The sequence below is a fragment of the Leptidea sinapis genome, chromosome Z (genome assembly GCF_905404315.1).
Source record: "Leptidea sinapis chromosome Z, ilLepSina1.1, whole genome shotgun sequence".
NCBI lineage: Eukaryota > Metazoa > Arthropoda > Insecta > Lepidoptera > Pieridae > Leptidea > Leptidea sinapis.
In genome coordinates, this window is record NC_066312.1 from 25,677,721 (window position 1) to 25,703,930 (window position 26,210).

Here is a 26,210-nt window from a genome sequence, read left to right on the forward strand (position 1 = left end):
TGTCGGGTCAGGTAGTTCTTATTAAAGTTTTTAAGTTGTAACAATGTTTATCGCCATACATATCGCCGCAATAAAATATTAGTCAAATAATAAGAGAAAATAGCCTAAAGTAGCGGCTACTACTTATTTATTTATTGCGCCAAATGTCAAAAATGTAGATGCGAATATTTTATTAAATGGAGAGGTAGTAAAACCAGTGGAATCTGCTATATTTCTTGGCATTCCTCTTATTCCAAATTGCAGTGGGGCCCCCATATTGAAGGATTGGCGAATAGCTTAGTTCTGCAGCATATGCGGTTAAGAAAATTAGACGGTTAACTGACATAGATACGGCGAGATTAGTATACTTTAGTTATTTTCATAGTATTATGTCCTATGGTATATTGTTATGGGGCAGTGCGGCCGATATTAATACTATCTTTGTGCTGCAGAAGAGGGCTATTCGCGCTATTTATAACCTAGGTCCTAAAGAATCATTAAGAGAAAATTTTAAAGAAATAAACATAAACTTGTAATGCCTACTACCCGGTTAAATCGAGTTAGTAATTATTTAATTGGGCGATGTATATGCTTTTACAACATGTTCCTAGAAAATGTACAAACGTACAAAATAAATGAAAAAGAATTGTTAAAAAACGTTTGTGTGGTAAAGATTATTATAATATTATATTATATTATGATACAAGTGATCTAAGCTGCCCATTATACTCGAGGCTGTGGGTAGCAGCCCGAGCCGTAGGCGACGGCGTAAATCAGCCGAGTGTCTAGTGAGTAACCTGCTCATGAGTTTCATACTCACTTTTTCAACACACCTGCGAAGTAAACATATATACATACTAGCTGACCCGTCAGTTCTTTAGATAATAAAAAAAGTACTGTTTTATAGGAATTTGCCAATAATATTTCAAAACATCAAAAATTATTTCGTAACGTATGCTCCTTGTTCTTATAATGAAATTGTTTTACAGCAGAACTGTCAAACCGTGCGTCACTAAATTCTCTCAAAGAAAATATATCCATACAAAACAAATATTGAAAATAAAAATTATTTTGGATCCCAAATCGAAATAAAAAGTATCCTATCTCTCAAGTTGGACTAAAGTGCACTCTACGAAGTAATACCCATTAAAATCCGTTCAATAGTTTATGAGTCTATGGGGGACAAACAACGTGTCACGTCTGTCGGGTCAGCTAGTATATAACTAATGTATTATTATTACCATTATATAACTAATATATTGGACATAACTATGGATAAGAATAAGATTCCAAATAATCAGATCTTGTCATTAAACGGTGATAGCAATCTATCCATAACTAGAGATACATTATTGAAAAAGGCCGTAAATCTTCCATATGAATATGATCTTAGATTTTAGGTGTGTCTAACGGATAGCTTCGACTAGTGTTTAAATATAAGCAATGTCTAAAGATTGTTGAACACTAAACAACAGAAAGAAACAAACTTATAATAGAACTTTTTAAAACAAGTGTTCAATACATGTATAACTTTTTTGTAATAGTAAAGTAAGTAATCTTGAACAGCATGGTGGTAGTGTTGAATGCAGTTAAAGGTATCGTTATAACCTTGAGGTTGGTCGAACTATAGAAACGCTGCATACTCAAGAGGTGAATGGCCTTTGAAGGTCACAGACAGGAAATCATTCATTAAATCTCACTCAAGATAGCGTTTAGTTATACAAGAAGAAAGTGTGGAGAAGAGTGGTCGGTAATGGAGTCCCATAATAAATGAGGTGGTAATAGTTGGTTATACATAAAATTCTCGTGTCCCGGCGTTTGTTACCAACTCCTCCGAAACGACTGAACTGATTTGTATTAAATTTTGTGTACACATCGGTTAGGTCTGAGAATCGACCAATATCTATTTTTCATACCCCTAAATGATAAGGGTATCAATACCATAATATATTTATTTATTTTTTTTGACAATCTTTATTTTTTTTATTTTATTATCATTTAACATTGAAAAATACATATAACTTCAAATATTCGCATTTCTACGATCTACAGCTATTTTGGTATCGCGATTTTTATATTATTCTGTTTCATGCACAAATCCGATATAGGGTTGCAAGATGGCAATCGAATACAATAATTATAGTACGATATATTTGGTAGGTCTGAGAATCGGTTGCATCTATTTTTTATACCCCAATTTCTTTTTTAATTACTTTATATGGCAATACAACGTTTGCTGCGTCAGCTTGTCTATATCTTATATCTTTAAACGAGCAATTCTTGTATATATATATATATAGCTAGGTTTCAATTTAAAAAAAATGGTTTTATCCATGTTTGAATGAGAAACAGCTACAATAACATTAGAATACAAAGGTAAATTTCGCCACTATATACAAGACTATTATAGCTCAGATGGGACATTGGGTGATCCGGAAAACAGAAGACCCCGGTTCGAATCCAGATGTCCTATTAGTTTTTTTTTTGTTCAAGTTTTGTACATTCTTAATAATCCGAGCAAGGCTCGGTCGTCCGGATATTATACATAATATCTGGATATCTGCTTCTTGCTCTTAAGGTTCTACAAGTATAAATCAAAAATGAAATATTTAAGGCCGCTATCCCAAGAAATCGCAAAAATAGCGCATAATTATTGATACCATTTCTAAACGGTTTACATAAAGCTTTTAATTTTACAAAAAATAATTATGTTTGCATAGAATTTGAGATTTTTTTTTTAATTTCTATTTGTATTCGACGTTACGAAAAACATCACCAAAGTACCCCATACATTTACAGTTGGCGCCATGTTAATCATTCAATCTAGATAAAAATTGTATGAAAAATTATTTACTGTTTACTAATACTATTTAACATGACATAGTTTTGTGATTTTTGTAAAGAAAATTGTATTATGTTTGTATTAAATTAAAAATGCTTTTAATTATGAATTAAAACAATATGAATTAAAATAGAGAGGTAACGTAGCTTTCGATTCCTCAACGCTCGGCATCCAGGCCTTAATTGTTGTCTGAGATCATGATTTCACTACCAAAATGGATTGCAACCGGCTCCTAATTAGATATTCAAATAGAAAAAACTATTTTACATGCGACATAAATTTGTTTTATAAGTATAAATTAAATAGATGTTTACACATGTTCGTATATCGCAAGTTCTTTACGAGTGCCACTTGTACTTGTAGCGCTCGAGTTTAAAATGTCGTTTCCCAAGCCACGCTTACTTACTCTTTCCTTATTTTAATATTATATTAGTTGAAGGTAACTGGTACATTACCATTAACGCTTAAATAAATAATAAGGCTTCCAGGGTTACATATGAATCTTTATTGAGTTGAAAACTTAATCTAATTTTGTACCTATTCTATTTATACCTAACATACGTACCTTATAAACAATAACGTTTATTATATGGTATTAGTAACTAGTATTACTTATTAGTGAGATCATATTATAAATACTTAGTTACAATCAGATACATTACCCACTATAGATACTTGTTCAAACACTTATGACTGGAGAATAGCAAAATAATATAAAAACATTGAAATATTGACAAAAAAATTAAAATACTTACTAATAATTACCTGTATTAATTAATTAATTATTATCTGCATTTACTTAGCTGATTCTGAAATGTATGTAACCAATAGATAGCCACATTTTTTGTGAGTTTCATAGGCTATATTATATTAACCCGAAAAATGAAAAGGCTTTTTCACGATACCCGGACTTAAAAAGTATGTAAGGAGAAAAACCGGTCGAACACTCAAAATAATTTATATGGCAATACAACGTTAGCTGGTTATTGTAGTAAAATATAATTGTGGGTTCACGGCAACACAGTCTATCAGACTCAGCATCGTTGTTCCGCATCTCATGTACAATGTCGTCCACTCTTTTGTTCATAGGCCGGGTTTCAGACTCAATATAATTATTGTAATGTCACCGAAATTAATCATTTGTTATCAAGAATCCTTAGGGAATGATCCGTTTGGTTGTTCGCAGGTCGTGGTCGCCGGGTATTTTACTACGAGCTGGCATAGAATGAGTTCCGATGTTTAAGCGCGCGAAGAACACTCGATACATCCGAGTTGTGTTCAAGGCGCGCTCCTGGAAGCGCCTGCCCATGAAGATATTCAAGTGGAGCCGGAGCATGCCCTCCTCCCACCAGTATGATCTGGTGCCCAACGATGACTTTGACACGAAGATCCCTTTACACTCCGAGGAGGCCTTCGACTACGGGATCACGTTCCACGCAAAGGTCAGTATTTTGGTTGTAACATACAAACTTATAAATGTTTAAGCATAATCACACATTCGGTGATGCTGAAGGAATAATGGCGCAGATGCTTCTGAAAATCGAGTATTGAGTTTTTTTAAGACGAGCAGGACGTTCAGCTGATGGTAATTGATACACTATTTCTTTTAATGAAGCAAAGTAAGAGGCGGCAGTCAATGTTTATTATTGTATTATGTGATACAATTACAAAGTTAATTTTATTTATGCTGGTGAGTTCGCTTCTTTAAAATTTTCATAATTCAAGGCCAAACAGAAAGTGTATTCGTATTGGATCATGAGGTTTACTCGCAAAATTGTCAACGATACATTCCTTATCATTAATCATAACCATAGACAATTTTTTTTTATATTTCTACGTTGTTAGAATGAATGAATTATGTGCAAATCTTGAAAAACTGATTATGTCGCTCTGTGCTATGTCGCTGTTAAGTGTCAAAAGTCAAAACATAGTTTCGACGGTTGGACGCGTTAATTCAATTTATTTTGGATTGGCGTTTAAATTTATAGAGAAGGAGGCAACAAGAGCAGAACATTCTTACTGATTTTTTCCAAAAGGTTTTTTATTTAGTCTGAAATTTCTTACAAATTCACCATCATGAATAGTCATAATATTAAAATTTTCCCGAATTTACTGTCACCTCCTTCTACGAGCAATATTTTCTTTGATGGCTTCAAATGTTAACAGAAATCTCAACATTTTTTTCACAGAAATTAACACAGGATCTCATAAGCTCATCATAGCCATAGCGACACTTAATATAATATGAAAACCATGAGTATTTAACTGTTTTAATTCTCATGTCATCACTTACCTCCACTTTTATTAATCACTTACACCAAAATACTCTAAAAATTTACTCCACAATCACAATAAAAGCACAACTAAAATGATCAAAGACAGCCTAGAAGTCGTTGTCGTCGAGAGTGTCGTTGAGATTATTGTAAAAGTGACGTTTGATTATTTGTCAAATTCGAATATTTGTCACTGACATTTACAAGTAAGGTTATATCGAATAATGTTTCGTTCATTCAATCATCGGAAACAAATATAACTAAGAGTAGGATTCGATACGACTAATCGGTATTAGTAGTAGCCCCCCCTCTATGCTGCATGTTAAACGTTAACCTATTTAAAGTTCATGATAATTTTAATTGAATAGACGTAATAAATTAAGTGCGTGACAATACTTTTTTTAAATTGTAAATTTCTTCTTTTTTACAATCCTAAAAAACCATGTTCTTCAACAGTTCGAACTAAACAGTAGCTAAAGTATAGTACAAGAACTTAATTTGCAAATTTAATCTATTCAAGAAATCTCACAGACATCATCAATATTTATTAAAACCCTTTGTAAGTTATTTAATGAATGAAATAGCTGAACAAGAACTAAAGAAAGGCTCGGGTTCCCAAAGATGAGATAATCCCGCTTTTATTAAATTATTTTCTGAGACATTCTCAATGAAATTAAATATTAAAAGGTTCTCCTTTAAATATAAATTTTATAATCCACGATTCTATCGTGAATGATTATAAAATATAGCTTTAAATATAAGATAAAATGATTTCAATGTGTAGGAACATAAATTAAATTTATTTATTTTATTAAAAATATATTTACCAATTTTAATAAGATTATGTAATAAAACCCGTGGATGCGTGGAATGTGTTAAGAATTGTAACAGCGTTGGGCAGTGGGCTGCAAGGTGATCCTTGTGGCGTCCTCGCAATAACTGCTGGGGATGTCGTTAGAGTTCGCTATTAGCCGGGTACTGACTGACCGAGCCACCTCGCGAGCTTGCCTCGGACGTTTGCCGCGCAACGTTTACCCCTTTTTTTGTTTTTTTTCTCGAGAGTAGGAATATACATTTACCTATTGAAGCGAGGCCCATATGTCGGGCTCGGGCACCCCCAACCGACTAAAAACCTCCTTTGAGCTGCTCTCGTAGCCCTAAAGGCTTTTACAGCGAAGCCGGGCGGGGGCCTTGGAGGCCGAAAATGTAATTCACAGGCGCGGGGCGTCTCGGAAGGAGGCTCGGACCTCGGACCACCTGCTAACTAGGTTGGACGGAGAAAAGATCACTAACGATCTATTATATCTATTAGTCCTATGTACTCTACGTTTGAAGAGACTTAGCACTCGCTGGTGAGTGCGGTGACAAATGTATGTGTGTTTGTAAATATGTGTGAATTTATATAAGTATGTGAATATATCTTTATAGTGTTTGCTAAGTGTGTGATTTGTGTTGTGAGTTTGAGTGGTGTTAAACCATTTCAGGACGAGGACTATCTCGTCGGGCTTCTAACAAAGTATGTGAATTGTATTATATTAGGTTGCGGCCGCTGGAAATCGTCAAAGTGAAGAGTGGCAGCGGTTTGTTGTACATGGCCGCGCCTACGTCTACGAGGGCGGTGTGGTTGGTTTGGTGTCGCGTTCGCGATGGTAAGTCGTCCGGGTCGACTAGTACGATGTCCAGGTCGCCTCTGTTTGTTCAGACTTTAGTCTAGTGGGGTGTAAGGACATGCCTCCCTCCCCAACATATTACGGTTCTCGGCCGCCATATCAAAGTAGCATAACGTTTACCGCGGGAGGCCGCCTCGGTCTACAATATTTTGCATGAGGCTGCCACGCGAAGCAAGGCCAAGCCATCATCAGGTTGAGCCAGCATCGAGCTCACAGCTTAACGTAAAGTCGAACAGATTCTACACGTGCCTAACGCGGCTTATAGCCAGTTTTGCATGATTTCGTACTTCGTAATTCTTCGACTTGTACAAAAAAGAAAACAAATCACAGGCTGTCCAGAGTTGTGGAGAACGCCTTTGGTATTTTAACTTCTGTGTTCAGAATATTGAGGAAACCCTTACTATTAGATCCAGAAAAAGATTCCGTCGTTCGTCGAACAAGCTAGGCAAAACACAACCGTCTTGATTGAGCGCGGCAAATTTATCGAGGTGCTTTTGAACATAGACAAAACCGGCAACGTTAGGCTCGGGCCGCAACATGTTCGGGCAAGGCAGCGCGTCAAACACGCGAGGCACGTTTTGACCGACCGAAGATTTGCCTCGCGCGGCTGCCTCGCGCTGTCAGTACGAGACGGGTAGTTAGCTTTGTACACCATCCGTGCCCTTACATGATATTTTTGTTTTGGAATTTGAAGCAGGTGTATATTATATATATTACTAAAAGTATATTTATGGCAATATTCGGTATAGTATACGTATAATTCACATAATGTTAAATAAATTTTCGAGCCCCAAACTAGCTTTTGGTAGTACGGGTGTCAGACAGCGATATATATTTCATATAATATATACTTTTATAAATATTTATCCTGTGAAACAAAATTGTTACAAAAAAGTTAAACACGTTTTGAACACTTGTTTTAATAAAGTTCTATTACAAATCCGTTTCTTTCTGTTGCTTAGCGTCAATCTTTAAAGAGGATGCCGGCTAGATTATGGGTACCACAACTGCGCCTATTTCTGCCGTGAAGCAGTAATGTTTAAGCATTATTGTTTTCGGTCCGAAGGGCGTCGTAGCTAGTGAAATTACTGGACAAACGAGACTTAACATCTTATGTCTCAAGGAGACGAGTGCAATAGTGGTGCCGATCAGAATTTGAATTGGGATTTTCAAAAATCCTGAGCGGTACTATATTGTAATGGGCTGGGCTTATCAATTACCATCAGATGAACTTCCAGCTAGTCTCGTCCCTTATTGTCATTAAAAACAATGTCGCTTAAATAGTTAGACACTGTTTAACAAACACTTGTCTAAGACATGTTGAAATTATTTTTTGTAATGACACCGTAAATGTTCTTGTTTTTTGTTATTCCAGTGCCGTCTCACAGCTGTTTATTATTACAAGTGTTAGACATTAGTAAAATGAACGATTCATACCTCGATAATTTTCATCAAGTTATACTAAATGTTTGTTGGTATTTATAATACTGACCGTACAGTGTACGTACAGGCTGGTACAGAGTAGTGTCGTAACGATATGGTGTCGAATTATTAAAACATTAGAAACCACAACAGTTGGAGTCATATTGCTTCGTGTTTGTGTAATCTATAAACTAAGTCAAACTAGGAGACATAATGAAAACCTTGTAAACGTTATAATATATGTATTCATTGTTCATATTAAGACTCTACAAACGAGTGAGTGGTGTTGAGATGGTCGGTAGTCCGCTAGACAACGTTGGTACCATTTATTGAAGCAGTAGTTGACACACTGGTCATCTATATATTAATACATACATTTAATGTATTAAATTCGCGGTGTTTGTAGTTAAACTCCTTCAAAACGGCTTCACCGATTCTCCTGAAATTATGAGTGCATATTGGGTAGGTCTGAGAATCGGACAACATCTATTATTTTCATCCCCCTAAATGTTAAGTGTGGTCGCCAATTTTTTCTTTTTTAATTTTTATGACATTTTTTTTTTGATTTGAATTTGTTTGAGTATGAGTCAGCATTAAAAAATACTTACAACTTCAAATTTCCACCCATCTACGATCAACAGTTACTTTTGTATCGCGATTTTAATATCGGCAATACAACATTTGCTGGGTCAGCTAATCTAATATATATAATTCTCATGTCGCGGTGTTTGTTTCCAAACTCTTCCGAAACGGCTAAACCATTTATTTTAGAAAATTTATATTTATCGGGTACGTCTGTGAATCGGCCAACATCTATTTTTCATACCCTTAAATAATAAGGGTACTCACCCCTAAATATTGATTTTTACTTTTTTTGACAATTTTTTTTCATTATGATTCAGCATATTAAAAAATACATACAACTCCAAATTTTCACCCGTATACGATCAACACCTATTTTTGTAGCACAATTTTAATATTATTCAATTCCACAAATCTGCAATAGGGTTACAAGATGATAATCGAATACAATAATTGTAGTATGATTCATTTTATGTATCTACGATGTATTTGGTAAGTTTTTTTTTATTACTTTATATGGCAATACAGCGTTTGCCGGTTCAGCTAGTCTTCATATATATAAATCTCGTGTCACAATGTTTGTCCTCAATGGACTCCTAAACTAATGAACGGATTTTAATGGTGATTACTTCATGGAGTGCAGTTTGGTCCAACTTGAGAGATAGGGTAGTTTTTATTTCGATTTGGGACCCATAAATATTTTTATTTTCAATATTTGTTTTGTATGGACATATTTTCTATGAGAGAATTTAGTGACGCACGGTTTGACAGTTCCGCTGTGAAACAAATTCATTCTAACAACAGGGAGCATATTTACGAAATAATTTTTGATGTATGAAATATAAAACAGTTGTTTTTTTACTACAGAACAACGTCTGTCGGGGCAGCTAGTATAATATAAATATTCATGTCTATGAACAAACATGTTATGCATTAAGAATTCAAATATTTGATGGATTGTGTTCGACAGCATTAAGAGACAAGCGAACCTTCGAAAATGTGCTTCAAATGCTACAAGTTTTCCAAGATTCTATTGAAAGCGCCACACAAAAGGCTGTGCAGGGTCCTCACAATGGGCTACCGCGGAAGCTGTCAGCAACAGTAATGCGGTGTTCAGGCTCTATGAATCTTTTTAAGTACGGTTATTATATGTAACGGCACACCGTATATTTATATTTATAACACTCTTAAGTCCTACTTTAGACTTTTAAATGAGATTGGAAACAAAACTAATTTACCAAACATTACACACATTTAATTTAAACTTGTTTGGGATCGATTTACAAAACTTGCTATTAAGATACAATTTATTTAAGTTTTCTTTAGTGTTAATTCCGCCAATATTTGTTTTTAAAACAGTTCGACACGAGGCATCCTGAGGACGTGTTGTCTCGCCAAAATCTGAGTCTCGTGCCAGATTGTAGTCTCGTGTAGAGGCGAAACACGTGTCGAATTATTTTAAAAACAAATATTGGCGGAATTAACACTAAAGAAAACTTAAATAAATTGTATAATTATGGATTTCCGCAAAGTAACGCCTAATTCAATAAATTTGCTATTAATAATTTGCCAATAATAACAATAATGACACTATGGTTATAGTTTGTAAAGTGGCTTTGCTGCAGTTCAGAGCAGCCCTGGTTCACAGCGACCAATGTGATCTATTGTGATTGCCACTGTTAACTATAGCTCACTGGTAAGATTGATTCTTTTCATGAATCTTACTCATATCAAGTGCTTGAAGAATTGCAAAGAGATGCTAGGCTTAGGCATTAAAGGACCACATTCAGAGAGAATGTGTAACAGGGTCTCATCTGCACTATTATAGAATCTTCACGCTCTGCAATCTCTGAGACTTAAGCTTGAGAGGTGTTTGTTTAATCTGCAGTGCCCCGTTAGTGTCCTGTTTAGAATGCGTAAGTTTTCTCAATTTGACCCCTAATTAATGTATAAAATCTTAAAAAACAAGTAGATCGTAGGGAGCATTCATTATAATTTGTTTCAGTTGCAAATCTTTCAATATGTACATAAGTAATACTAATAATATTTTTATACATACAAAATACATTTTGTGTAGCTTTGTTTGTATCTGTATAGAGTAATAAGTTGAACAACCATACATATACATTATATACCAGTGTCAAAGTCAAATAATTTTATTCAATTAGGCTTAAATTAAGCGTGTTTAAATCGTCACTATAAATATTTTTTTAAATTACTCAATCTCCCATGTGTTCGGAAAAAATAGAGCTCGTGAGAGGAACATACAAGAAACTCAATGGCCACTCTTTTCAATCAATAGAGTATTTGACAATGGCTGTAATATATAAAACCAAGATTGTTGTACACCAGTTTGTCATGATACAAGTATAACGTAGCTCTTTTTCATATTTTTAGAACTTGCTCTTTTTAAGTAATAATCTTATAGTTTCTTCAAAGCATAGATGTCAGTGAGATATTGTGCACAATAAGCTCCCGAGACACTCAGTCACGGACGTGTGGTAGAGACTTGTTATTCTGTCTACGCCTAACATAAATACCTAACTCTTAGCAGTGCGATACGAAGAAGCACTTTCAATAAAATTTAGAGGCATTGGCTTTTAGCGGGAAATTGCATATAATCGTAAAAACCTCACAACGTAATACGTTGAGAGGGTGTCGCAGGCACTCACACATCAATGTATTCCGTTGTACAATGTCGTAGATCAGATGACCAGACATTGTATAGTCTCCCTATGCTTTCTTCAAAAAAAAAATGTGTCTTAAGATGTTAGAATGAAAAATAGATACTATTAAATTAATTCAAAAAAAAAATCGACTGAAAAGCAAAGATCCTCCAATTATTTTATTTTACTACTCACTGCTATAAAGACTTAATATTTTTATACATTCTAAGAACAGGCAATTGAATATATAAGAAAGTTGAACAATATTATTAAATGTTGCTTTATAGTGTATGGCTATAATAACACTTTCAATATCGATTCATTAGAAAGTAAAAAGAACTCTTATAATATTCTTCCAGCAGAAAAAAAATACGAGAAATAAAATTATGGTATTTATTAGAAAAATGTTTTTTCAAACATGTGATCGATAGTTATTTATATTGATTAATTTAATTTATTATTAGACTATTTCGTAAAAGAAAATACTTGGCTAACTTTCTGGTTTCTGGCACAAGGTCATGCAGTTTTCACCAATTGTTAAATTGATTAATGAGAAAAGACGCAGAAATGTCAAAAATTCAAATTCGAACTCACAGCGTTTTGATTATAATTCTTTACTGTTGAAAAATAAAAATACAAATTTAGAATTTGTAACTCGTTTACTTTGTTAATCCCGTTACGTGTCAGGAGTCAGGACTACGGGATTTGGGAAACACCAGTTTAATTCTGCAAACAAATTATTACATAACACAGCAGCCGGTAATATAAATTATAAATACCAACACTAATCCCAAACAACTCTTTAGTGCCGTTCATTACAGGATCGCCTAGACTCGCCTCACTTTATGACTCAACTACTGAATGACTCAACGCTGAACGAACCAAGGGTGCTTCTATTGTATAAAAGTAAGAGTCACTCTCGAATACTTTAGAACATTCCAATTAGTAAAAAGAAATGACATTTAACCAGTTTGCTTAGTAATTTTTTAGAATAAAATTAGAAGTTCTGGTATATATCATTCAATATTCAAATCTAAAGTTAGTTTCAGGAAAAGTGATAACGTTGATATAATGCAAATTTGGTAGAAACAATTTAAAAGTTCCGGATTAATGAAGGGATTCAGCGGGATACTCAAAGAATTCGTCCACAACTTTTATTACGATATTCCCGGATCCAGTAAATCGAGTTTGTGCGAAAAAATGTAATATCAATAGGAAATTGAAAGATTTGGAGAAAATTTCGGCCGTAACGCTTCTGTACACCAAATGGGTGTAATATCCGTGCACGAGAAGATATTAGTGAGGTATTGGATTGGCTCGATCAACAAGGGGGACGCGTAGACACAGAGGCAGGCTGCTACACCTCATTCTGATTACAATACAGTTGTATAGTGCCTTAAAACAAAAAATTACAAGAATACAGTCTTCGTGGCTTTATGACTTCTTTATCTTGATAATTGGATGCCCCGTGGTTTGACTGCCCTGCAGAGCACTCGTTTCTTCACCATGCATAGACTTGTGACGTGTGATACATGTTAATTGTATACAACAATGACTGATTCCTGGTGAAACACCGCGAAGTAATGGTCCTGTTTAGTGGCCACTTCATGGTCTAATCGACTATTGCTTCCTCAGATCCGTTCAAGTAATAGCAGATGTATATTGTACTGACACTTTGAATTATAAACGAGATTATATTAATAGTTCCTACGATTGAAAGGGTCGTGGTGGTTGTGTGTTGCGTGACCGGGTACTGTAATGTAACACATAGCATACGTGAAGTCCGGCGAAGTAAACGCTGCGCTGTCTAGATGTACATGCACTTCTTAATTTGAGTGTTACACATTCACAAGCATCTTGTACTGGAATACAATTATAATTTATTAGTACATTTTAAGAAAAGTTAACTTATTTAGATAATTTTTTAGCTGACATAAACCTAATCTTGCTATAAACGATAACAATGCGTGTGAATTATTGATCTTAGCAAGATTAGGTTAGAGATTTTATCTACACCCATGCCTTAAATCCTCTAATAAAGATTCTGAAGCAGTTAGCTTATTGCCAACATTAAAACACCCAACGTCCTAATAACCATTACATCATCCAAACGAGTGTTGTAATGAAATTCAGTACAACATTACAGTACAGTACAATTTTACAACACATCATCCGTTTTCATAATAACACTCCTTTGGAAGATATTATGGTTACTAGGACTGGCTTTTTTAATGTTAGCAGTAAGCTAACTGTTTCAGAATTTTTTATAGAGGATTCATAATATGGGTGTAGATAAAGTCTTGTATGCCACTGTTTATAATTATTTTAAATAACTATTATTGATTAATGAAATATTTTAACCTATGTAAACCAAAAAATACATTAAAAATAAGGAATCTGTCGCGTCGGCCTAAGATATATCATAAAGGATTATTAAAAGGAGAAGAAGGTCATCTTTATCTACAGTACAAATAAGAGTGGCAAGCAGAGCAATGCCTTGTCATCACGGATTACATAAACATATACAAGTGGTCACAGAGTCCCGAGGCTATAGTGAGTAGGTACCAACGGTGATCTATTGTAATGTGGCTCTTTTATATAAAGTTTTGAATCTGTTTTGATTAAAACATCTTTATTCTTGTTAAGGTCAGATTAATTTACTATCGGTTAAGTGCTGAAACACAAGACAGACTATTATCATAAAACGCTTATATCGCTTGTAAAGGCAATGCCATACTCGTATTAATATTATATTTGCGCTTATTTGTTGCTCAGCCTCAATTCAGTATAAGTCGCTCTAAAGTTCGTAAGTGGTCGCAATATTACAAGCTGTAAGTTCCAACTCATAATGCATCATCGGCGGACATGTTTTTGGGTGCTTCAATTTCGTTACTCTTTTTTCCTTTTACTCGTATTAGCCTTTCGCTTTTGGCCATCCTATCTTCAGATTCTTTTCTTCACCGGTTAAATCGCCTTCATAGTTCGACTATCAATATGAATTAGACGTTCGTTTGCGGAAATCCATAATAATTCAAATTTCCTTCTTTGTGCAATAAATTCACTCCATTTTAATATCTCAAGAATAATAACAAAAAAAAGAATACTAACACAATAAATATTATTGTTTTTTTTTAATTGATAATATTTATTATACAATTAGTCTGTGTCTTATACGATGTAATAAATAAAGCTATTCTTATTATACTATTTATAAATTATTTTTATACTTTTTAGTGCATATTATGTATATTGTTTTGTAATAGTGTTTATGAAGTCGGTTGTTTATTTGCTAAAATTTTTATTTCTATAGAATTATCCGCGTCCAGCGGAGATGCGTGTAGCTGGGCGTGATAACGTCTTCCTGTCGTAAACATCACTTGACAGATTTCGAGCTCTCACAGCTCACATCTTCTCTCCGCTGTGGTGCAAATAACTTGACAGCTTCGTGGCTTATCTCCTCTCCGCTTTGGAGGATGCTGGGCCCTTAATATTGTTTGTCTCCAAGTAATGGCCGCTAATGCGATGCCGCTCAGTGCCGAGGGCACTAGGGAGGGAGCATCACCTACCACTAGGTGAACGTTTTGCTCGTAACTGTTTATCATAAAGAACAAAACGATTTCGCGGCACTCGGGAGCGCTTGACCGACTTCTATTGAAGTTATCACTCACCTCGCATGAAGCTTCATCTGTTTCAGTGTATTGGTCAACCTTGTTTATGTAGCAGCAAGCATGTTACATCCACCAAGCACAGCTTAGTGAGCCGAAATTTTGTATTTTAAAATGCTTCGTGTTTCCGCCTGTGATTCATTCATAATTCATTCAACGAATCGAACGAATAATACGATGCACAAGTCACGGAACAGGTTCTTCAGCTGTCGATGACTCAAGTTCATTCCGTAATAAACCTCGAGGCACGGTAAACTAGTAATTGAATTGACTTTAATTAATAGTTAGTAATTATATATTTAAAAAAGCATTATTTTAATTATGTTAAAATACTGAACACTTCGTTCATTTATTTATTCAGTGAACTTCCTGAAAAACCGCGATTTTATACACAAATAAGTCATTTTTTAACGCTCTCTCATCTATTTACTTGGTGCAATCATTATAAATTACGGATGTAGGAGATGACATAATCTAATTAATATTAATTAAGTAATTTAGTCATCAAAGAACACGGGAGCCAAGGTCAGTTATCAAGAGGCTTATTGGAGTGCACCTCTCCTGCCAACTCAAATCAATCACCAACAAATAAATGTACCTAAGAAAAGCTCGCAAGAATATCACAAACTTTTACATAGATATTAGCAAGAAAATCTCATTTCGTTTTCAGAATTTTACAAAGTTTTCTAAAATTGAATTGGAAGAATAGTTAGAGCTGCAGTTACGAAGTCGTCTTCTTACACAATAAAAACTTTCAACTTGCGGTTAGCGGACTTAAACAACTCGTTACATATTGAACTGAACTCCAAATATATAAACTTAGTAACCGCATTTATAAAATAAAAATTAAATATTATACAATATACTTCTTATTTTGGTAATATGAAAGACGTACGTCGAGGCACAATTATCAACATCATCAGCCGGAAGACGTCCACTGCTGGACAAAGGCCTCCCCTAAAGATTTCCACGACCATCGGGTTTGCGCTGCCCTCATCAAATATACAGATATATAAATTTAGTTCAATTTCTAGTCTTTCTTGTTTCCTTAATATAGAAGTCAGGAATATAGCTTTGACATAAAAATAATTATAATGAACACACAGTATCTCTGGGTACATGGGAAGGCTAGCAATTACAATTATAAATTGACTGAAAGCAATCAAACTTTGCAGCGTTTAGGATATCATCCCAAGCTTTCTTATTATTTAGATAACCCTTTATATCGCTAACAAGAGTGTCCAAGATGAAGGTGATTAATGAGTACTTGTCGGATCTGAGGGCCGAACGAGAAATGAAGCTCGACTGTAATTGTCTCGTGTCTGATGTCAGGAACACAAAAACAAGTATTTACCGTAATACATTTTATTATAATTCAATTTGATTTAATATTCAAATTCAAATATTTTTATTCAAAATAGGATTTAAAACTACTTAATGAATATTGAACTACCTAATCAAAATTAGTGTGCCTCCGACTTGAGAAGAACGGGCCGGGCGCAAGAAACTCAGAGGGCTTTTTTTTATAAAAATATGGATAACAATGTAATATCGTACAATAAAAATTACCTTACTTATTATGATATTGAGGGTATTCGCTCAATTCCCAGTCTGTGGTATCATTAAGAAAGTCATTTATGTTATAATAATCTTTACCACACAAACGTTTTTAAACAATTCTTTTAAATTTCGAAAACATTAGTTTCGTAAAGTTTCTGGGATCATGTTTTTAAAATTGATTGAGAAAATGATTAATAGCGCATTTATGTGGATGGATCGTTCTGGTTACGGAACGGAGACATTTATCACCACCTGAATAGCTGCAATGAGTGAGTGGGTGACACTTATTGTGACATATGATTAGTGTGGTTGTCCACGAACCTTCATAGTATCACTGCTGTCAGTGATCGATAAAGTTTAATACATTAAATAACTTTTTAATGTAGCTTTTATATATTCCTTGTTTTACACCACTCATCTCTGTTTCCCCGTTACGATCAAACATTGAATAGTTGTGAGCAAGAGAGTCTATAAAACTATATAACTTGCATCACTTTTTTGATCTAAAAAGTTGTCCGACAACTTGGACAAGAGTTTGATTAAAAATACTAACAAATCGATGTAGTCTTCGCTGAAAGTTGGTGATAGCCAAGCAGTCAGCGGCGCTCAATGTTGGAGCAACTTAGCTCTTGTCTTGTTTGCCTGAAAGTTTAAATTAAATTATAAGTTGGCCACCAATTCCGCTTCTTTATATTAAAATACTTTTATGTCATGCACCTGTCATGTACCACCTTAATACATCAATTTCTGCCGCTGACCTTTATAATTTACCTCTGGACTGGCGGCTGTCAAAGTGCTTTTGTGCCTGTTTGATATTCGCCATTTTGGCGCTGTTGCCCATATAGCCAAAGTTTGCATTACTAAAACTAGTGATGAAAACCTCAGCTAAACAAACATCGGTAGGAAAACTATTTACGAAACAAAAAAATTAACAAAAGAACAACCGACCTCAAAAACACTAGTCCAAAACAATAGATATAATGTGCACTAAAAAGTATAAAAATAATTCCGTATTTTTATACAATCTAATTCTAGTTACGATTATTGTTATTTTTGGAAATGGAAAACATAAATGATTTTCTTAATGATATCACAGACTGGGCTATTTAAATAAAAATTTAAGTGTATAATACTACATATATTGTATCAAAATTAAGAAAAAAAAGAAAAAAGCCCGTTGAGTTTCTTGCGCCCGTTCTTCTCAGGTCTGAGGCATGGCATTACGAATGGATGGTAGTTTCTTGACGTTAAATAAGTGATTTTAAATCCTATTTGGAATAAAAATATTTAAATTTGCAATTTGTAGGGAAAAGTTATGTGCAAGAATGTATGATGTGTGGGACTGGGGCCATTGCGTCCCACACTTGTTTCCTTATATCCATAAAAAATACCGGAAAGCTTACTATTTAGTTCGCTTTGTTTCCAGTAAGGCAACGTTTAGTACAATACATAACTCTTATGGCTATACGGATATATCTCCTTCAGAGAAATAATCATAACATTACATTTATGGATTATTAATAATGGTATTAGAAAATTGATTAATAATATAAGTTTTGAGCCTGCTTGTTCATAAAACAAGATACAATTAGTCGAACCAAATAAAGATAAAATTTGAAATAAAGTTACCTGTTTTCTACTTCGAGGTTTTTAATAAATGTATATTTTTTAAGATTTTCAGATATAATATGAATACATTATTTGACATTTCGGTTTATTTTTAATACATGTTATATTATGTTGTCGAAAGAAGTTTATGCCATGACTTTGGGTAGATTGTAAGGTTAGGCTTCTAGTATCCTTTCCCGTATGTTTATAAATAGCAAAATTTTTAGACAAATTAAAAAAAAATCATAGTTAAAAACTCTAAGTGAAAAATGGATTCAACACTTCTGCACCTCGCGCGGCGTTGTTTTAGGTCGCTGTTATCAAGCTACGCCCTTCCTTAGCTAAGGTGGTATGACAAAAGAAGCGCGACACAGTAGGAAACAAGCCATTATTTAGACATCGATATTGCTGACTTGACCAAAATATTAGTCGCAGGGGTTTTTACCCAAATCAACAATATTGGACAGTGTAACAGTTCAAATGCAGCTCAATCCAGCACGTCGTTACCAATTTCCCTACCTGTTATTTTCGATTAAAATTACGGCATACACAGCAACCTTCTCAAAATGATTTGAAAAGTAAAATGATTGAGAGCAACTGGGAAGGAAAGCTGATATAATAATGAATGATGTATCGTCCGAAGCTTCTTCCAGTAAAAAATACTTATAGCATAGTAGGAGTAATCTTCTTTAGATGTCTTCAGACATTCAGATTAACAGGATTACCTGAAATCTTACTGATTTCGATAAATTTGAAAATGCAAAACTTATGCTCATCTTCGACTTCGAGTAAAAGGTTGACATTTGAAATATAAAGTCAACGTATGAAATGTAGAACCATTAATTCCATTAAATATTTATGTTGTATAGAAATTTTAATTATTGATTTTTTTTAATGCTTTATATGGCAATATAGAGCAATACAGCGTTTTGCTGGGTCAGCTAATAAAAATATAAAATTACTAGTTGATCGGACAGACGTAAAATTTGCACCCTGCTGTCGCCAATGAAATTGTTTCACAGCAGAACTGTCAAACCGTGCGTCAATAAATTCTCTCATAGAAATTATGTATGGACACATCAAAGGAAAAACAAATTTGTTGTTTTTATTTAATTTAGCGGCATTTTCCTATTTATTCACCTTTTAGGTTTAAAAGGGGACTCTGGACTTCCACAAATAATTCAAGACCTAAATTTGCCAAATCGGTCCAGCGGTTCTCGAGTTTTAGCGAGACTAAAGAACAGCAACTCATTTTTATATATATTGATAGATAATAGACTAATCACAAACAAAATGTTTACTTGTACTGATCAATACATTACAGAGTGAGTCATCAAGAAGTATATACACGATATATAGAGATGCGGTATGCCGCACACGTAGCTGCTGCGTGATATGTGAAACGTGACGTCATCAAAGCTCTGTCAGCGATTTTAGAACGGCGACCGTGGCCTATGTACGGGTGACATCTGCACCTCAGCTAGTATTCAGTACAGTGCAATCAATACAATGATGCTGATGGTGGGAGGAGCTTCCCCCCCATTTACCCTCTCCTTCCTCCCTAGTTACAAGGTATATAAAAAACCTGTGACGAGTTTATTTACCGTCGTTGTAACATTTTTAAGTACGCACTGTGCACACGGCACGGTTACCGTCTAATAAAAATTCTATGCCTGACTTACAAAGTAAAATGCCTGATTTTCAAGAATATCACCGGGTTATAATAAAATAAAATAAATGCACACAGTAAGAAAATATTTAGAGGACGATTAATTTAATATTATTCATCCGAATTAATATGTTTTATTAAAGCTGGCTTCTGATAAAACAAAAGTAAATCAGATTAAAATTAATTACATAGAAAAATAAAAATAATATATGGGTCTTTAAGATCGTTATAGCAATGGGGACACCAACCGCCTTATTTATTAGCCTGCCAGTGAGCGTTGGGTTGACCGGGGAGCATCTGTTATATTACACTCAATATACGCAACGCAGTTGGGAAGGCAGAATACATACATCACTATTATTAATGTAATTGGTAGCGAGCCCATCAGCCAATCAACGATTATGAACGAAGGACTGTTGAACATTAGAGTTTCGCGTTCATTTCCAACCAACCACCTCGTTACGCTCCTGTGGCTTTCATTTTGTCCGTTCATTGCGGCCGAAACGAAATGTATCTCAAATGCTATTTTTATTACTGCTTACGTACTTATCACGGGTAATATAGGACGATATGATCACACATTTTGAAATAACAAATGACTGTCGCGCATCAATGTTATTGCAGCAATATGGATACATATACCATGCGACATTGAACTTATTATTATTATAATGACAATATTGTGGATCACGTAATGGTACATACATGACTCTTGTAAGTCGGGCTGACCGATCTTGCTATCAGTTAACTCGAGCCGTTAAACCGCACCCGAACGAACATTCAAATTCAAATATTTTTATTCAAAATAGGATTCAATATCACTTATTGAACGTCAAAAACTACCACTCATTCAAAAAGACTGCCTCAGACCTGAAACCATTAACCAAGAAAGCCAGGCGTGAGGGTCACACACAGTAAATTATCACAAAATAAAGTGCTGTTCACTTATAAAACAGGATGTTGTGGTCCCTATCAAGATATTCATATCACATTTGAAACCACAAACTGCAATGTCAGCCTTGCCATCTAGAACTGTCTTCCACGTACAACCTAACAAACAACTAACCCACGTACACCCTCCTAAAAGACCGGTAACGCCTCTTGTCATTCCTCTGCTGTATCGACACAACGACAACGAGAGTATCGGCGGCAGTGATCACTTGCTATCATCGGGTTATCAGCGGAAGTAATAAATAAGATAATATTTTTATATAAAGTTGAGGAACTTGCTGTAATAGCAAACTGACAACAGAGAAGTCTGAAAGTTTTCGGATAGATACAAATATTTTTTTATGAAAATAAGGGACAAGACGAGCAGGACGTCAGCAGACGGTAATTGTTACGCCCAGCCCATTACAATGCAGTGCTGCTCAGGACTGTTGAAAAGCCCAAATATTCTGAGCGGCACTACAAGTGAGCTCGTCTCATTTGCCCAGTAATTTCAATAGCTACGGCGACCTTCAGACCTAAACACAGTAATGCCTACACATTACTGCTTCACAGTAGAAATAGGCGCCGTTGTGGCTAATCTGACTAGATTCGTCGACTGTCATCCTGTGCAAAGGATCCCACTGGTATACAAATATGTCCAATGTTAGTTAAATGGGACATTTAACAAGAGCTCGTTTCACTCCGCGACCGTGGCTGGCGCTTTCAATGTAATCGGATTACGAGGGAGGTACTTATTAAGTAAAGTGTTCACTGTGAACCTAATGGCAGTTGAACAGAACGCGCTACCATAAGCATATTGTAAAACGTGAGGTAAGAGAGATTCATTAGGGCAGTAGCGCGTGGAGGTATTAGTGTGGCTTCCGAGCAAAGAGCTTTATTAAATGAATTGTTAATTGGCTGCTCTCAATTTGGGACAGACTTAATTAATGACAGCGACGCAGTAATATCGCAACTGATGTTGTAAGTAATGACTTTTGAAATGTTTGAAATCTTTAAACTAAGTCTACAATGTTTTATTAATTTCTAATGGCATGTCGTACTTCTGTTATCTACTTGACATTAAAACCAATTACCCTATGTATATACATAGTTTAAAGTTTAAGGTGGAGCAGCCCTAAGTTATTCGTAAAATGTTTTCTTTTTTATCAGTTAATTCCGGGCACAGTTCGTTGCGGCCATGAGTACTTGCGTACTCACTGTCAGATGAATTACAAATTATATACGGTGGTATATAGCGTGTATTACGAGTATGTTAAAGTTCACTTGATGTTTTTATTTGTTTGAATAAGTTTTGTTAGAATTTGGATTGAAATAATATAAATACTAAGCGTTTCTGGAAGAGCACATACAAAGATTTTGTACATACATACATATTATCACGCCTCTTTCCCGTAGGGGTAGGCAGAGACCACTTCTTTCCACTTGTTACGATCCTTACATACTTGTTTCGCTTCGTCCACTTTCATTATTCCTTTCATACATGCTCTTCGGTTTAGGGTACTCTTGACCTGGCCTTTTTCCAAGACGTCCCTGATTTGATCTTGAAACGTCCGCCTAGGTCTTCCCCTTCTAACACTTTTATTCACACTGGCCTTATACACTTTCTCCGTCAATCGTTCTTCATTCATTCTCTCGACATGTCCAAACCATCTCAGCATTGTTGTGACAAAAATTGAGACGAAAATTGTTGTGACAAAAATTGAGAAAGGCATGCTGAGATTATTTGCTGAAAGATTTTTCAAAACTATTTTATTAGCCTCGGTAAGAGCCTCGCGTATAAGTTATCAATTTTGAAAAATACTACTACTAGATAGTTACACACTTGGCAACCGTCACGATGTGAGGCTCGTTTGGGTAAAAGCAGCCTCGATCGACTAAGGGAGACGTGATTTTAGTTCTGTCGTGTAGTCTCAAACACATACCTAACTTATTTTATAGATAATAGATCTTTAATAATACAAAATCAAAGCTATAAGGGAAAGAATACTGGTTCTACAAAGTATTCTGACTTTAACGCCTAACTAAATCTAACAATAATTAGTAACGTTTCACAATGACAGTTTTTACTAAATTTATATATATCAACCAAAAAAACCGTTTCTTAAATTCTAACCGTCCGATTGTTTGTTCCAGCTAATCCCTGAATAAGTTGGACTGGCATCGACTCGACCTTCATTCACGTGAAGTCTTATTTGAGACAATAAGTTAATTATTATATTATGGCGAACGATAACTTACCTCGATGAACCTAGTGCTACTCTCATTGTAAAACTTTCTTGAACAATTTGTTAAAAGGAAGAGACTAATATTATTTTGAGAAAATAAGTGCTTTTAAATTTTATTATTTTATTACTTTCACAGATTTATGTATTATTTCAGGGTGGGCTGTGTTTTATAGTAAAAAATACGAATCTATTATATAATACGATATTTATTATAACCTTTTTTTTTCAAATAATTCTGTTCTGACCGTATTTACGAAATACGTTGATTCCAGTTTAAAGGACAGCTCTATTTTAAATTTTTATTGTTGTTTATCTGGAGCATAATAATTTACTATTTAATTCCTGCCACATTCATCAGACTATGCAAAACCGTTTTAGGATACTTGTTAGTACCTCTTGTTACATCCATAATTACTTCCATTTCTTCAAAGTCAAAGTCCAATTAGCTTTATTCAAATAGGCCTCAACTGAGCACCTTTGAATCGTCATTATAAATATTTACATTACTAAATGAACCATATAATGTTCGGAAAAACTATAGCTCGTGAAAATAACATACAAAAAAACTCAACGGCCACTCTTTTAAATCAATGAGTACTTTGCAAATTAACTTGTAACGTGCTGCATCCAATATATACCTATATGGTGTTCAAAGTTTATGAGCGTTTATAATATAAAATATTTCATAAATTAACGTTCGACTTGAGAATATCGATGCTAATAATTTCGATAATTTCAACTCGATACGAGTACCTCCACGCGTACCCAAGAAAAATTATCTGGACTGATAGATGGACGGACGGACAATAATCGTATAAGAGTTTCGTTTTTTCTTTTGAAGTCCAGAACCCAAAAAGTAGTTAAAAATAAACTGTATAAATATAAATTATCTTTAGAGCTTAGTATGTGTAAGGATGCTTCGTAAACATGATAACTAGTTCATAACTAGTTATCATGTTTACGAAGCATCCTCATATCTGAAATGAATGTAAGGATGCTTCGTAAACATGATAACTAGTTCATAACTAGTTATCATGTTTACGAAGCATCCTCATATCTGAAATGAATGTAAGGATGCTTCGTAAACATGATAACTAGTTCATAACTAGTTATCATGTTTACGAAGCATCCTTAGTAACTAGTTCATAACATTACTATCATTACTAGTAATCGTATCCAACAACTATAATTCAAATTCAGATTCAAATAGGATATGATATTACTTATTGAAGGTCAAAAAGTACCTACCGTCCATTCGAAAAACTTTGCCTCACACCTAAGAAGAACGGGCGCAATACAGCACATTTTCCGGGATCTTATTGTAAAAGCACATACATTGCCCCACAAAAGACTTAGTAACTTGACTTAGCCGAGTAGTAGGTATTAGAAGTTTATGTATGTTCCTGGTGCTATGGTGGGTCCAGGTGTTATTTATTTTTATTATCTGGTACGGTAAATTATATATAATTCGTTTTCTTGCTATTTAACATTAGGTTAACGCTAAACGTACAACCAAACTGTGAAAGTAGCTTCCATGCGCGGTGTTTCCAGGACAAAACGACATGAATACATTCAATAATTACGCGCACACTTGCTAAAAGGCCAGCCACGCTCCTGTGATTCCTCTGGTGTTACAAGAGAGTATGGGCGGTGGTGATCACTTGACATCAGGTAATCCGCACGCTCAGTCAATCTGTTCCATTAAAAACGTGCGTGTAGCATTTACCTACAAAAATTTTTTGTATCTAAATTATCCAACACTTGAAATAAGATAAAAACTACCGGCGGAGAATTCGCGATGGGCGGCGATCATCACCTGCCATCAAGTGACACCCATGATCGTCCTTCATATCTGAAATAAAAAAGAAATCGTTCATCATCAATACGTAACATCGTAGGAGACACAACAGGAAATAGCAACAACTTCCTCAAACGAATAATTAATGAATAATTCACATCTTTATTTTTCTATAAAAGAAAAGCAATCGAAGGTAAGAAAGTACCACAGGCCCTTTTATTTAAATGGTAAGGACTGGAGTACGTTTTAATCGGAAAGCCACTTTTATTTTATCGAAATTTCTTTGATTATTAGGGTAAACGTTAAGGTAATCTTTCGTTTGGTTTATTACTACTATATAATCAAATTCAAATATTTTAATTCAAAATAATAAACATAACTTATTGGAATTCAAAAAAAACTACCACTCATTCCAAAATGAATGCCTCGGACCTGAGAAGAATAGGCGCAACAAACTCAAACTCAGCATATCAATATTGCTAATAATTGAATGCCTTGTGATTCTGGTATGGCAGTGACCGACTCCGGGACCGCTTGCCTCGACACTGGGGTTTCCTTCACGCCCAAGTAAGGTAAACGTGACAGAGAGTCTTACATCTTTGTGCCGTATGTTTTAGGAACACTTGGACACGGGGCCCAGCAGCGCGGACGTATTACCTATATCTAATGTAAACGTATTTGTTATTCTTTAAAGTTAAATCCCTCACTTCTGGGATTAATTTAATTAGTTCATGATTTTGGATTGCACCGGCCCCGCTATTGAAGAATTAGCTCAGACTCAGTTCTGCAGCATGATAAAAAATTTGATAGTTAACTGACATAGAGACGGTGCGACTGATAGCTTATTTTAGTTATTTTCATAGTATTACTGGCTGACGCAGGAAACGTTGTATCACCATATAAATTAATAAAAAAAATGTTTGGGGTAGTAAAAATAGATGTTAGCCGATTCTCAGACGTACCCGATATGCACACAAAATTTCATACAATTCGGTTCGGCTGTTTCGGTGGAGTGTAGTAACATACATCGCGACACGAGAATCATAAATATTAGAAGTCATATTATGGTATATTGCTATGGGGCAATGCCGCTGATGTTAATACCATCTTTGTGCGACAGAAGAGCGTAATGTCATTAAAAACATAACCCGTAAAAAAAGTCTCGCAACTTCGTTCTTCTACCGTAAAAACTTATGAGATCCATATAATCCAAAGTCTGTAAATTTATTTAGTCCCAACTTAGGGTTATTCTGTATTAAGTTATTACATAATTAGGTAATCTAACAACATGTAATGTTCA

At 34.8% G+C, this 26,210-nt stretch overlaps 1 protein-coding gene across 2 annotated transcripts in view; it reads left to right on the top strand.

Annotated features, from left to right (window-relative positions):
* Positions 1 to 26,210, top strand: part of LOC126978460 (carboxyl-terminal PDZ ligand of neuronal nitric oxide synthase protein) — a 158,658-nt gene that overhangs the window by 77,326 nt on the left and 55,122 nt on the right. For both annotated transcript variants that reach the window (XM_050827274.1, XM_050827273.1), the window contains exon 2: positions 4,008 to 4,263. In XM_050827274.1, the coding sequence (XP_050683231.1) occupies positions 4,057 to 4,263 (207 nt within the window). In that variant the 5' untranslated portion in view covers positions 4,008 to 4,056. The remainder of the gene's footprint in view (positions 1 to 4,007; positions 4,264 to 26,210) is intronic.